The sequence below is a fragment of the Spermophilus citellus genome (genome assembly GCF_964194105.1).
Source record: "Spermophilus citellus genome assembly, chromosome: 8".
NCBI classification, from domain to species: Eukaryota; Metazoa; Chordata; class Mammalia; order Rodentia; family Sciuridae; genus Spermophilus; species Spermophilus citellus.
Window position 1 is genome coordinate 16,894,933 of NC_138189.1, and position 15,586 is coordinate 16,910,518.

At 41.9% G+C, this 15,586-nt stretch overlaps 1 protein-coding gene across 1 annotated transcript in view; it reads right to left on the minus strand.

Moving 5' to 3' along the window:
* The window catches only part of ADGRA3 (adhesion G protein-coupled receptor A3), a 105,379-nt gene that overhangs the window by 60,172 nt on the left and 29,621 nt on the right, over positions 1-15,586 (minus strand). The window contains exons 2-3 of the mRNA XM_081303145.1: positions 12,375-12,446; positions 3,883-3,954 (exon numbers count right to left, since the gene is read on the minus strand). Of these exons, the coding sequence (XP_081159271.1) occupies positions 3,883-3,954; positions 12,375-12,446 (144 nt within the window). The remainder of the gene's footprint in view (positions 1-3,882; positions 3,955-12,374; positions 12,447-15,586) is intronic.

A 15,586-nucleotide genomic window follows, 5' to 3' on the forward strand; every position in this document is an offset into this window, starting at 1 on the left:
GAATTTTTAGTTAGTATTGGGGTTCTTTCTCTACTGACTGTACTTCACACTATGGATCACAAATACAATTTTAATTTTACATTTAATCAGAGACCCACCCTGGCTGTAAGTGAAAAGTTTATGTTGGGAGATAACAACTGACATGTCCCACAACTTTCAACTAGAACATGGGGAATGCTGTAAGAAACCTCCACAACAACAAACGTTGATTATTATTAGTTGTTAGGCTGTGAATAATTCAAGATACTTCAAATTTCAATGAAAGAATTAGAACAAGCTCTCTAAACAAAACTTTTTGAGAATTACTTTTATCATGTTTTCTTCCATGTAGGGGATGTGACCCTTCTCTGTCACGGAAAGTACACTGTCTTTGGGTTACTCTAGGAAAGTGATTTGAAGTACCCATTTCCAACAGAAAACCTTCAGATCCCAAACTGTACACTTGGTAATGGCAGAAGATGTATTAGTTTGACATAAACTGTGAGAACATAGCATTTGAAGCAGATACCTACTCATTCAGTTTTTCCCTGGGGTATTCAAAAGCTGCCTTAAATAATCCTGGTGGGCAACAGTTTCATAGTGCTGCCCTCCTCTAAGGCAACGTTAGCTAAAAGACCTCAAGCAATACACACCTTCATCTGTGCTTTTTGTACAGCTCAGGCTCTTCATGGGGGCAGGGGGCTTTTTTAAAAAAAAAAAAAAATTATTCCAATAGATTTTCCTCTGGTTTCTGTTTTCCCATTTAAAAAAAGTAAGCACCATCTCATGAACTGTTGCTTAAACAAGCACTTCTGGGTTCTACTCATGACCTTGTCTTACTTCTAAGTAAATGGTATAATCACCATTGATTCTTTAGGAAACAATTTCATTACAGCCATGTCTACTTAAAATGGAATTTAGGTATTAATAACATATGGTTTTCATTTGGGTTGAGGATTCAGCCTGAATTTGTTGATAAAGAAAAACTGAATGTCTAGGTTTCACTTACTTCTGGAAGTTTATTTTCAGAAAACCACTTCATCTTCCTGATTCAAGTTACCTATAAACTAAAAGCAAAGTCTTGAGACGCTTATAAAAGACCTATGTATGGCTGTGGAGGAGGATGCTCAACTGAATGATGTAAGGCCTCGTAAGAAAAGGTACCTATGTATATCCACAAGCAACCATCAAACACCACTGCAGAATATCCACATCCACCAAGCCTACATAGGACCCCTTCAGCTTGCCCACTGTGGGCCCTAGGGACCCTTCAATTATAAGTCAGCTATTAGATTTAAGAATGTATTTTGTGGTGAGAAGAGCATTATACATGGCAATTACCTTCCTAAGCAAGAACACAACAGAAAACTTCATGTGTAATGCTATTAAAAATGCTAAGGTGATGCCCACTACACTACCAGTCATTAAATTTATTTTAGGTAGTAGTCCTGGAGAAATTATTTAGGACAAAGTACTAGACGGTGAACCTAAGGTATTCTACAACACCCCCAATGAAACTAATTCTTCTAACAAATAGTCAAGTATCCTTCAACCTCTATATCAGCAGCATTAACCTTTCTATCACCAGCAGAGCTGTGAATACAGTGGTGTGCACTCACAGAGGGAAGGAAGAGTAAGTGATCCTATCTGACAATATCATGTCACGTTCTCTCCTAGATGTTAAAGGAAAGAATATTCTAGAAGGTCTAAAAGCATTAGAATCACTAGGAAGGACAGCTGAAACAATGATCAACTTCAGCTCCACCATTTCAGACAGGGCAGGTCAGGCCTCTACCTGAGGATTCGGTTCCTCAGCACAGGAACCAAGTGGCTCCACATGGCAAGAAGTTCAAAGGAAGGACCTGGCCTCCCTGCTGCTCCCTCTCTCTCCAGGGACTCTATCTGGTTGTGTCACCTATTTAGGACCATGCTCGGCACCCCTGCCTGCGTCTTCATAACCCCCAAGACACCTGCTCAGCCTCTGTGAATAGATGCCATGTCCACATCCACGCTCTGGTTTCTTATGATTCCACTACACTCCCTGACTCACCCATAGGTGAGTGCAAAAGATGAACTTGGTGAATTTTTGTTGAACTCAACTCACCTGGATCCCTGCCTTGCCACGGCCTTGGTGACACTGCTGTACCTGGCTGATACTACTTTTACTGAGCTCCATACATAGCTTGACCTGCTACCATGTTGATGCCCAACTAGTGTCCAGTGCTTCTCACACTCTGACTTAACCCTGGTCTCTGGTAACAACACTGACCTACCCTAGACAGGCCAGGCCAATTTTTTACTGGTTTCATTAAAAAGCCTTAACTACAAAATAATACAAGTACAGAATGAATAGAAAATAAGAAAACTGGTAGCAATCCCTCCTTCAGACTTCCTTGGGCTTCTACTTAGAGTAGGCAAAGGCAGATACAAACAATGAGCCACTACTCACCCCAATAAGAGCTATGGTAATAAAAGCTCCCCACTACAGACCTGATTAAAATTTAAATAATTTTGCAGGCTGAAAAGAAATCCTTTAACTCCTGCTATTGTTAATCTTACAGAATTCCAAACAAGACTGCCAAACAGAGAGAAAAGGGGGGAAAGATATATCTATGTCTTAGATGAAAGATATCTTATTTGCATAAATAGTAATTTGGGGGCTATAGCTATAGCTCAGTGCATAGCTCTTGCCTAGCATGTAGAAGGCCCTAGGGTTCAATCTCCATGTCCACACACACACACAAATTAAAAAAAAAAAAACCTGGGAAAATAGCACAAGAATGACTTTGAGGTGCTGGCAACTGAGAAGAAACATAAGAACAAAACATATAAGGAAAGTCTCTGTGTTCTCCTTGTTCGACTAAAAGCAGGACATAAGTTTGCAAAGGTGTCCCTCCACCTCCTCTAGGAAGGACAAAGCCTGGCCTCTAGAGGGTTCTGGAGCCTTATCAGCCTAGGAAGCACCAGAGGACTCTATACAGCAAACATTACTAATTAGACTTTATCTACTAAATTCATTTTCCATTTATTTGCCTTCTCACAAATTGCTGCCCCTAGATACTCAAGGTGCTTATCCTTTGTCCTGTTACTTCTCTAAAACTGTATTGCTCCCTGCTGAAGATGTTCCATCCATCAGTTCTGAACCACCCCTTTGACACACTCTTTTCCTGGGTTTTCTCCCTTGTGTATAAGGAAATACACATGCTAATAAACCTCTGTTTTTCTCTTATGAGTCTTTGTTAGATGAGTCCGAGATGAGAACTTACAAAGTAGAGAAGAAAAAGTTATTGTTCTTCCCCTATACTATATATTCTCTCTCAAGAGTCTGACAGCTTTTCTGGAGAAGTGAGAACCTAAGAAGCAGCTAGTGAACAACAACTGTTTTTGGAAGAAATGCAGGATGGCAGGACAGTCTCAGCAGTCACATCTCAAAAGTGAGCAACTACAAAAAGAACCCAAAGAAGGAAGGGGCTGTTTAGCTTTGGAAGTTACAACAACTAGACTTTAGAATTTGAAATAATAATACATAGATTAAAAAAACATACATGAAATCCACAACATTTCACATCATTATAGAAAGGCGCCTTGATTTACAGACAGTTTGAATAGAGTCATAACTTGAAATTCATCTATAGATTATGTCAACCCGAAGAGCGGCCACATTAATGATTTTATTAGCATACAGAAGACACAACTACCTACCACCAAACAAATCACACCTGTGCAAATTAACCTCCTCCTAAGCTACACATATTAAATATTATCTGTTCTTTGATCGGGGACCTGGCCAGGTGAGCCTCTAGAAATTACTTATCATTTACTTTCTATCATGGTAAAGTCAGTTAATAGCTGCTTATGAGATACACAACTCTGAACTCATAAGTGAGCAATTCAAATACTCACAATCTTTTTAGTGATGACAGTCCCCAAAAGGCACCTGGATCTATACTGCTTATCAGATTGTTCCGGAGGTCCCTGTGAAAAACAAAATAAATGTAACTCACAGATCGACACTGTCAAAAATATTCAGGCGACTACACTTACCTGCTGCACAGAAAGCAACACTAACAGCAGTGACATGAGGAAATGGAAGCCAGAAACATTAAGCCAAGTGACAGTAGTGACAGTGAGAATTCAAATTTGAAAAACCTGGCTCCAAAGCCTTTTGTTTCAGTCAACACAGGAAGAAAGGCATATGTCTTAAAAGGGACATGGTCCTCCCATTATTCAAATCTAAATCATCACTAAACTATAATCATAAACAATTTTTTCTTAGTATGCTCTAATTTGGTTATCAAAGTTCACTAGTTACTGGATTTATGACAAACATCATTAAATTGAGTTTTTTTTTACAATGTGTTTAAAAATACCCAATCCAAAATTCATGTCACTTAGCTCTTCATACTTATTTTCTTCTTGGGCTTCCATAGTTAGGTTTTCTATAAAGTAAAGATACAAAAAAAAATATGCAATAAATCACGATATGTAAAGCTGGGCACAGTGGCGCAAACCTGGAATCCCAGCTCCTCATGAGTGTGAGGCGGGTCACCACCTTGATTGAGGCCAGCCTGGGCAACTCAGCAAGACTGTCTCAAAATAAATTTTTAGAAGGACTGGGGAGATAACTCAGAGGTAGAATACTCCTGGGTTCATTTCCCAATATGAAAAACAAAAAAAGAGGAATAAGTAAAAATCACACTATGTAGCTCAAAACAAAGATGCAGAAGGCCTTATCTCCTGGGCACCCACAGCAGTCACAGTTGACACACTCATCCTTCTCAAGCACACTACTGCACACCCACGCCAGGCCCTACCACTGGGGGCAGCAGTGTCTCAGTATATACCTCTCGGGTGGGGCTGTGGGCAGCAGGCTGAGGCAGTTGCTACTATCTACCCAGTACCCAGGCTCAGATGGAGACCCTCTGGCTAGACTCCTGCTTAGAAGTCGGATACCATCCATTTCCTGGGACCACACTCCTGCCATGGCTGGACCACACTGCAGTTGTGCCAGACACTTTGAGGTGAGCCTACTGGTCAGGACACAACCTTGTCTGCCAAGTCAGAATGGATTCCAGTCACCATCTGGGCCTGAAGCCAGACCATATGCAGACACTTTTTCCTGCTGCTCTTTCCCAGAAGTCTTGACCTAACAATGCCAACCGGCCCCTTCCTCACACACCAGGTTGGGGCTTCCTATGTCACCTGTCCACACTATCAGTGAATACCACAGGTGTACAGAGGAAGATCAACACCAGCCAGGACAGCAGGTACCTCTGGGGTTCCCAAGTCCCTTACGTACTTCAGCTGAGATTTAAAGGCTTCCCCAGAAACAGACCCAGGACCTTGGTGCTACCCGTTTTCATAATGAGGGACCTGTGTCTGGGGGATCTTTAATAAGGACTGCTCCGACGTGGACAGACCAGCCCGTGTCGCGACAGTCTAAACTACTTGGAGATCCTCAGTTTGCCATCTCAGGCCCTGCAGTTCAGAAAGCATCAGGACTCCTTTCTCTACTCGTGCTTAGGAAAAGGACTCCATGAAAGCCTTACTGCAGAGAGCACAGTGGGGTCTCCCCCTCCGGCTCCACTGCCCCACCAGCTCATGAAAACCGTATATGGCCCAATTCATAACATATTGGTTACTTAACTATCGATACAGTAGAAGTTGCAACACTGGGGTCATCTTCTGGATAGGCTTCCCGGAAAATTCACAAATACTTTCTGATGAGGCTACCCTCTGCCTGGTGGCGGGAGTTACTCATTTCCTGTGAGCCCAGCATTCTTGACAAGCCATTGTCCTGTGGCTCACCACACTGCCCAGCCTGCTTACTACATGGGGGCAGAGACCCACGACAAAGTTGCAAGACTGCTTCTCTAGGATAATGCCCTGTTGACTCCTGTGATCCACATGGCCTCCAGAGAACCTCAGCCTCCAAGCCCCGTCTACCTGCTTCTAACCACATCCTGCGCCCCTTCCTCGGGAGCCAGGGTCAGGACTGCAATGCCACCATCTCCCTGGCTCATCAGAGTCAGGATTTTCTAAATACAACTAAACCGCACTTCTTTTGAAAAGGAAATAATCATTGAACACAGACATAAAACCTATGATCAGACTGCTGTTATGAAGTTTTTCATTGACCCGAATCCAGACTGTATGTTTCACAAGAACATTCTAAACATTAGCAGCTACCTTGACCTAGGGTCAGAGAAGGAGGTTTCCCTCCAGGCTCTGCAGTATTTCCTAAAAAAAAAAAAAAAAAAAAAAAAAGGAAAGAAAACAAAGTAACTAACTAAAAATATCAGAAAAGGTTAGAAAGCTTCCCAAAACATATTCGGACAATAATAAAGTCTTAGAAGATTGTCAGTGAATTCAATTCGTACACCCCTCTCTATATTTCCAAGTAAATTTTAAGCTCTTAACTGTGAGTAAGAAGATGGTCCCTGGTTTAGCAATTTGAACAGAAAAGGAAAATCATACAGAGATGAAGTTTCCTGTGTGCCCCAGCCCAGGAGATCCCTTATCCTAGGTACCTGCCTTAGGGCCCAGGGAGCCACGGCAGTGGACAGTGGTCCCTATACATGCAACCATCCTCTGTGGCTTTCTTTTGCCACCTCCTGAGAATCTACCCATGAAGATCAGAGATGGAGGGTGGCAACAGCCCTGGGAAGGGAGATGACGGGGACAATATCCCAGCTACAGGCTGGGTGGTCTGAGCCTGCTCCTCAGGGCTCCCTCGGAGTCCAGGGAGCCTGCTGCAGACAGCTCAGCAGAGCACCAGCACTGTCCTCCTCACTGTCCGGCTCCCAAACTAACTGGCTAAACTCCCACCTCATCTCAGGACCTGCTCCAGGGCAACAGCTGCTCACACTGGCTGGTCCTGTGACCCTGTGGGTACCAGGACAAGTACTGACACCCAGTGCAGAGCCACCGGAGACTGTCCATTTCATTCTAGGGCAAAAAGCAGAGGAACAAACGAGAGTCAATGGAAATTTTTAAAAAGTTGAGGCTAGATAGAGATGGAAAACAGTAGCACCTATGAAAGATTCCAGAATACAACAATGACAGCGCTAAGGACGGCTGTTGAGTATGGAAGGTGGTCACTGTGCACAGGTCTAGGGGCTCTGTTTAATGCTGGCAGCCTTCTCTTGATTAGGGAGATGCACCCCTACTTCTCCAAATGGCACAGAATATACCTCAAATTTTTCCATATGTGGCTCTTAATCAACACTGTCCGGATCTTTCAAATGCACAAGGTTTAAACTGGCATGATTACAATAGCCTAGTCTGACCAGAGGTGGGACTGCCATTCCCACATTAAAGGATGAAAGGATGTGAGCCTATGGCAGTCAGTGGCCTCTTGCTACAAAGACAAAAGAGCCTATAAGATGACCCCAACAGACAGGAAGCCTTGGATCAGGCCATGCCTGAAACCCAGCTCTAACCCTGGGCTCCTCATGTGGACAAACCACTAAATCCAGTGGCTGATGTCTGTCACTGATCATGCCATGACGACCTCACAATCACCCTACGAGGTAGTATCCTTATTTCAGATGAGGAAATTCTGTGCTGAAAGATTAAAAATTTTGGCCAAGATCTGACAGAATTTAATATATCTTGGACCGATATAGTGGAAAGATATTAAAGGAACTAAGTAAATTTTTACCTAGAATAACAAGAAAATACCTAAAGCACATGCACTAAAGAAGTGGGACTAAGGATGGTAAAATTCTTCTAACTTCTCAGTATGTTTTTAAAAAAAAAGCTAAAAAAGAAATTATTATACAAGGTAATAGGCTGCATCGTCACCCCCTTCCATCCTCTCCCTTTACCCTAACCCAGGTGACATGCCACTCATGAGGATATGAGGAGAGAATCTCTTATATGGGAGATTACGATATTGTCTTTTCCATTTTTCTGTGTTTGAAATTTTTCATCAAAAATGTATTTTTATCCCCAACTTTAACAGTTCCAGATTTTGAGGTTAGTCCCAGGAAGTGCAGTCTATCATCAGACCACTTATTAGTTCCTATCTCCCCCTCCCTACCTGACCCCAACCACACACATCAAAGAAAGAAAATGATTTTTATGAGAAAATTCAACCCATATGGTTCTGACTTGTTTTGCATAAGCTGAAAAGCTCTGGAAATAGAAATATATAATGTCAGTTCCATTTTTTTAAAACATAAGTTTCCCTTTTCAGATTTTAAATAGCGTCTACAAGAGGAACTGATTTAGCTAAAGCAGTACATAAATTTGTGGTCAATGATGAACTGCATGTGTTTCTACAAAATACCTCTCATGAATAACTGAGTGCCGTAATATGATTTAAAGATACACTTTTTCTTTAATAATAAAAAATTCTTGACATATTATATAATATTTAATAATAGCCATATTAATCAGCCATTGCCAAGAGATATTTATAGTCATATTCTCTCATTTAACATTTCCCTTCCCCCACCAACCTACAGCATCCCTAGTAAACAGGAGTCTAACCTTAGAAAACAGAACTAGGTCTGAATACACGGGATCGTTAAAACCTAAGTGAAAAGAAGCACAAAGAACTGCTTTAACAGCATTAAAGGACTATTTTAATAGCTCCTGGTAAAAGCAGGGACTCCTTTAGGATGTGTCTTATATAAGAACACTCAACTCAAAACGTCTTCAACAATCAAGAGAACAAAGCTCTGGCATTACAGGAACCAGAGGAGGAGAGCTATGTTGGCAGCAGACCCCACCCACCTCTCAGGTCCATTGTTCTTGGCAGGTGACTGCCTAAAGCCAAAAGGTATCCAGCCCCCCAGCTCCCTCCACACAAAGGAATGGAAAAGAACAGACTTTCTTCTCCTATCGCCACACAAGTCCCCAAAGCCCACAGCAAACTACCCCTCATTTCTTGGCTATGATTCAGTCTGTCAAAAACTAGAGAGATGCTGAATTACCTTGGTGGCCTCGACTCATCCCTTGGGGTAGAGTTAACCCTGGGGAGTCACACACCTGGATCAGTAGGCAATCTTAACATCAGTGGTTCCAGGGTCTGCGGGAAGCACGTTGTTAAATACTGACAACTAAGTACATAAGACAATCGGAGAATAATGCTACATCAAAAGGAAAAGGTAGAAGAAGGAAGGGGGAGGGAGGGACACAGACAAGTAGATGAATGAATGGATGCACAATGTAGGTAAAATTCTCGTTTTTTAAAGTCTAAAAAAGGAGAGACAGGGTGAACTCTGTAAGTCTGACCTTCAACCCAAAGAAACTGCCAAGGATAGCCTGGTATCTGGATTCCCTCAATCTCGGGCATGTCTGCTAGGTCAGCTAGGCTGGCCCACTATCCCAGCCCTCCATCCTGGCCCCACTCTGCTACACTCAACTCCTATTGTCTTGGTTCCATTAATTTTATGTTCACAACTTTAAAGTTCTGACTCCAGTTTGAGTAATTCCTTGTTCTACTAAACATCCTTTACACCATATCATATTCTGCCATATTTTCAAGTTACTTGGTTAAATCATTCTCATTTATTGGGGGTCTCCAACTAGCCAAAGCTGAAGTGCAATCATTGTCTTTGGCTGGCTGTATCTCTTAGGTTCTCCTCATTAAGGTTGTAAATGCAGTGGCTCTATTCAGGGGGAGATCCCAGGATGTACCAGAAAAGCACACAGAATAAGGAGGAGACAGGAGCCAATAAAAGGTGTGCCGCTGAAGGTGCCAAGGTGGTCAGCCCCAATCCCCTGGGGACTCTGGAAGACGATGCAGAGCACACATCAGTGTGGCCCCACATGAGAGGTGAGGGAGTCAGGGCCTTTATCACCCTCTGCTATCAGCTGACCACTGAGGGCAACTGAGAGCAAGGAAAGGGCAGGTGGGTGGCTCCCCTCAAGTACTGGAGCCCAGAGAGCCCAGGCTCCCACTAGGAAGACCCAGGGAGAGATGCACAGGATGGTGACTGCTGAAGCAGTAAATCTGTCCTCTGGAGGACTAGGGACAGAGGAGATGTCTAGGCTCCTCAGAGCCAGAGCAGTAAGAGCCCAGCCATACCACCCCTTTTTCTTTCCTTCTGAAGGGGCTGTTCTCCCACAAAGGCAGTGCGGGCAGCTGGTCTCACTTGGGCATGCCTGGCCACCCTCACACTGCAACACTAAGACTAAGACTCAGGTCTGGGACTCTAAGTGCTTGAAAAAGTGCAACCTAATTGGTTTGTTCCAAATACAGAGATTTATCATCAACAAAAAGTTGAAAATAAGGTCAAAGAGAAACGAATTTAAGAGGAGCAGCAATGCACATCACAGCACAGAACACTGGCCATTCTGGCTACACTTTCTAGGTGCACACAAATAACCACATGGAGCCCACGAAGTGTGTTTCTAAATATGACAGCTATTTCTACCTGGGGGGTGTCTGTCACCTTCCCTCTGGAAAGGGAGGACCACACCAATCATCAGCTGAGCTACACTGAAGGCCTGGCAGTGTGCTACATGCTGGGATAGTTACCTAGAACCTCTTTGCAAGGAACAAACACATGGCAGGAATGGATGACCTCTGGTAAGCAGTGTCATGTTTCAGAAGGGTCCCCCAGGGCTTCCCACTGGTGACCTGTCGGCCTTCCCCAGGGATTTTAACATGCTGTCCCTAGCCTACACTAGTAGCAGATGGCTCCTGTACCACAGGTAGAGCCATCTTCCTGGTGGCAGAGAGGTAATTCCCTTCCAAAAGATCCAAGCACTTCTGAACTCAGTCAAGTTGGCTCAAATGCCCACTCCTGAACCAGGAGCCATGGAATGTGCTCTGTTAACAGGCTGCTCTTAGCATGGACAGACATGGGGCTGAGGGTGCAGCCAGCATCCTGGAGGGGCTCCCAGGGAGTACAACCAGAATTATTAAATAAAAATAGAAAATAAAATTCTGAAAATTAAGTACTGCCATGCCAAGAATGTTTTAGAGTATTTATATATGAGTGGTTGTGTATGTGTTTACACACACACACACACGCCTATGAAGTATATGCATGTGCGTATAAATAAGGATGTAGTGCTACATACATGTGTACACATATAAGTATATATAAAACCTAATTAAAGAGAACTGATCCAAAAAACAGAAAGAGAAAAAGACATACACGAAAAGATAAAGAACACTGAGCACTATGCACTTAAAAACTTAAAAAAAATGTATCAGTGCCGGGCGTGATAGTATACACCTGTCATCCCAGCAAGTCAGGAAGCTAAGGCAAGAGCATCCAAAGTTTGAGGCCAGCCTCAGCAACTTAGCAAGACTCTCTCAAAATAAAAAATAAACAAGTCTGGGGATGCAGGTCAGTGGCAAGGTGCCCCTGGGTTCAATCCCCAGGACCAAAGAAGAAAATACACATCAGTGATCTAGGCAACGAAGTCCTGTGGGAGTCCAAGCACAGAAGCCCCAGGTAAAACAGTCACAGGTAAGGCCTCAGAGAGAAGCAGAGTGAGGCAGAGCAAGGAGAATTAAGAAAAACGACAGTGATGCTTCACAGAAACGGAGACACTCAGTGTGGCTCCCTCATGCACTTTGAAATTTAATGCTAAGTGCATGAGTAACAGGGGAATTTGAAACAGTATCCTGGAATCACATTGAGAACACAAGCAAATTAAATATCCATTGCCTAAAATTTACCAAAGCAAAAAAATGAGCGCTATTTAAAACACATCAGATCATCAGCAAAACTAGGCAACTTCCAAGCAAATATTTTGTTCAAAGATATCAGAATATTCTAGTTTTTCCTTGATTTTCTGAAATTCAAATTATAAAACATATACATTCCATGATACAGAACTTCAAAATTCTATCCATGCTTTAAGCCAATGGTCAGTCCACAACAGTCCATGGTGTGTTCTGTAAATAGTTTTATAGGAAGACATTCAGGTCAATTTATTATTATTGCCATCCTGTCTTACACAGCACCTCTTTGTAGTGACCCACTTTTTGTCTATGACTGCTTTACGACTTGAGTGGCAGGGCTGTGACAAGTCTATGGCTCACAAAGTCCACATCTGTTACTATTTCACTCTTTCAGTAGGTGTGCCTCCCTCTAAGTAATTATTTTGTTTTGAAAATTCAAGTCCTGAAATTTTGCATGATAAAATGCTGGGAAAACTCACCTTTTGTTCTGAATGCCTGGGACTTTGGCAACATGTTCACAATGAAAATGTATTAAATAAAAGATGATGAAATGATAGGCAGGGGTTGTGGCTCAGTGGTAAACCACTTGTCTAGCATGTGTGAGGCACTGGGTTTGATCCTCAGCACCACATAAAAATAAAGGTTCATCAACAACATATATATATATATATATATATATATATATATATATATATATAATATTTTTTAAGAGAGAAAGAAATGATAATGAAAGAATACTCACAGTCTTTCAAGGAGACTTAACCCAGAAAACGAGCCATTCTTCAGCTCAGATATTTTATTGTTGCTCAGAATCCTAAAAAATGACAAGAAAGAAAAACATAAGTTGTTCAGGATACACCATCAGTATCAAAGTAATTCCACCTGTTCAGTTTAAACCTACGAGGGAATTCTCAGAAATCATCTACTACACCCAGATGAACAAGAATAAGGGGGCTTCTGTGCCAAAATAACTCATTCATACATCTCATCACAGCTTAAATCATTCCTGTCACACGTAACCAAAACTTGAAAATGAAAAGGGAGAAAAATCAACACCCAAGTAGCTCTAAGCTCGATATTAGGAGAGAAGATGGCATGTGCACTAACGTAGTCAATCCATACATGAAAGGTGCACATTTGTTTTAAAATTGGAAACTTGGCAGAAAAATGTACGCACAACATGTTATCAACAAAATATTGACCTTACAAAGAAAGAAAGTACTTTCTGGATTTCATTTCTTTAATGCTGAATATTGTTTCTATTTCAACAACAAATGTGCTGTGCGTGATCCTGCTTTCCATCAGTGCTCAGCCACTCCCCCTGCAGGACTGTCCTGAGAGAGACTCTGTGGACACCACCACCTGGCTTCCTCTCTGGGCTCTGGAACTTTATGCAACTTTTGCAGCCTGAGCATCAACACAGAGTGCTTGTGAAGAAGGTGAAAATGCTAAAGCTACCAGATTTGGGGCAGTGGGGACATCAAGGTAAGGATAATGAATGAAAAAAATCAAGTTGAGAGTTAAGTAAACGGTCCAGATTCCATTAGCAGATGGCAGAGTCGCACTCTGAGCCCGTGCAATTTCTACTCCAAATCCCACGGTCTTCGACATACACCAGGGATGGTCAAGACACCACCGGCACTGGGGCAGAAATTCTTCATCACACTGGTGTCTCGTAACTCTCAGGAGTAGCCTCACAGCACTACAACACAACAGCCACGTGTGCACACAAAGGCACATGAGACTTCAGGTATTTGTTTTATTTTGTCTAAAAAATAGAGTTGGATTTTTTTCATTTCAATTTTTTTTTCCAACTGAAACAAACAAAAGTGGCCAGGTGACATTTAATTTTTCTTTAATAAAAACAGGATTTAAGAAAAAAAAAAAAAAACAATCCCTGCCATGAGATTGCTATCCAGAGCTTTCTTGTGGGGTGACTAGGAATTCCTCAGGTAAAGCCTACCTGTCATTCAAGTTATGTTGATCCCAGGGAACCCATGCCAGCTCTCTAAGAGTTCCCTCTTTCATAAAATGGGAAGAACAGAATCTGCCTCACAAACCCCAGAAAGTGGGTCAGAAAAAAACAGTACAACCCCAACGAGTAAGCTTCATATCTGGGCGCCTTGGTTTTCAGATACATCATTCCTCATTCCAGGGCTCATGCAGTCAAGGTGCATCTTGCAATCAAAGTATATTACTATGCGGTATTCTATCCCTCCCTAAAGCGGCTACTGAAGCAAGGATAAGGCTTCAAAAGCATTCCAACCAAAATACAGCAGGGGAAGAGGGCTAGGGAAGTATAATCAGCAGGTACCAAGTTACAGTTAAGACACAGCAAGAAGCTCTGGGGTACTGTTGCACAGTGTGGTGACTGCAGATAACAATTATGTACTGTATATTCCAAAAAAGCCAGAAGAAAGGAATTTGAAAGTTTTTACTCAACAGAACTGATAAATGTTTACAGAGAAAATTTGTTTAACCACATTTAAACACCATGCAACATACACATGTTCTGAACAACAAATGGTACCCCATTAAATTCATACAACTTTTATGTCTTTGTGTATCTGTTTAAAAAAATGTCTTAAATACAACAGCATTTTCTTTAATAGAAATGTCAAAGGTTTTTGTTTTTTGTTTTTTGTTTTTTTGGGTTTTTTTAAAAGAAAGGTTGGCCTGGGAAAAGCAAACTGAGACGCACAGCCACAATAGTCACTTGAGGAACAGGGTCTCTCAGCAGCCTGGAAGAGCATACCAAGTACCTCTACCTGTCTTCCTGGACAGGACTGACCCCAAGCTAACAGTCACCAAATCTGACAAAAGGTATATACAACTCCTTTTGGACAAACACTACCGTGTACCAAGGAGGTCAGGGACCAGAGAAAGAATTAAATTAATTATGATATAATTAAATGACAAAATTTTATGCATCCATAAAAATAGTCTTTCAAAAAAGAAAATTTGGAGAAGAAAATTGATACCACTGATTGAAAAGAATGTATGCACACACACAATCAGTCACTCACACACACACACACACCAGGAAGAAAATATATCAAAATGATCACTATCCTAGTGATGAGGTTTTCATTCACTTCCCCTTTATTCTTTACAATCCTGCAGTAACTTTTGAAATATCTAGAATGAGACTCTTATTTTCAAAATAATTTTCTCTTGATGATAAACATAAGAACCTTAATAACTAAGCACAGCTTGAAACTGAGCCAATTCTGAGTATATCCTAGAAATAAAATCTGAAGGAACTACTTCACATTTTGAGATTGAAGAGTCACACTTACTAATTTATCCTTTGAAGAGTTCACATAGCGACTGACGCTGGCAACATAACAGGCACCAAGGGCGGTGCAGAAGACAGTGGCGACTTTGAAGGCGGGGTTCTAACAGAGACCCCACTAGGACAAACCACTCCATCTGTGACAGTCACTCCACTCTTGTAGGAGGACTCCACCCTTAAGACAGAAATATATTAGACTAGAATGATTACCCAGAGCCCCAGCACCTTTTAACTTTCTATGATCATTCACGTTTTAACAAGCAAAGCAGCTGAGCTTCACTGGGACTGAGGATTTATACCCAATAACCAAAAACAAAGAAACAAAAAGAAAAGCACACAACTCCCCAGTTCGGTGACATCAGCACCCCATTTCTGGGTGAAGAATGGGGCTCCGATATGGAAGTAGCTTGTAAAACAACTGTCAGGGTGGTTGGTGACTGGACTGCGTGTGCTGCGACTCAGTACTGCTTCCACAAAGGGACTGTCATGTGCTCAGTCATAAAGGCTGCAGTACAATAAATGATAGGTTTTATCGAGGAGAGTAAAAAGGAAGACATTTCATCACACTTAAAAAGTTATAACTGTACCCTCAAAAATATAGTTTACGACCTCAAGTTAATCTATTTAGTCTACACATTACCAAATGTGTTTAAGGATTT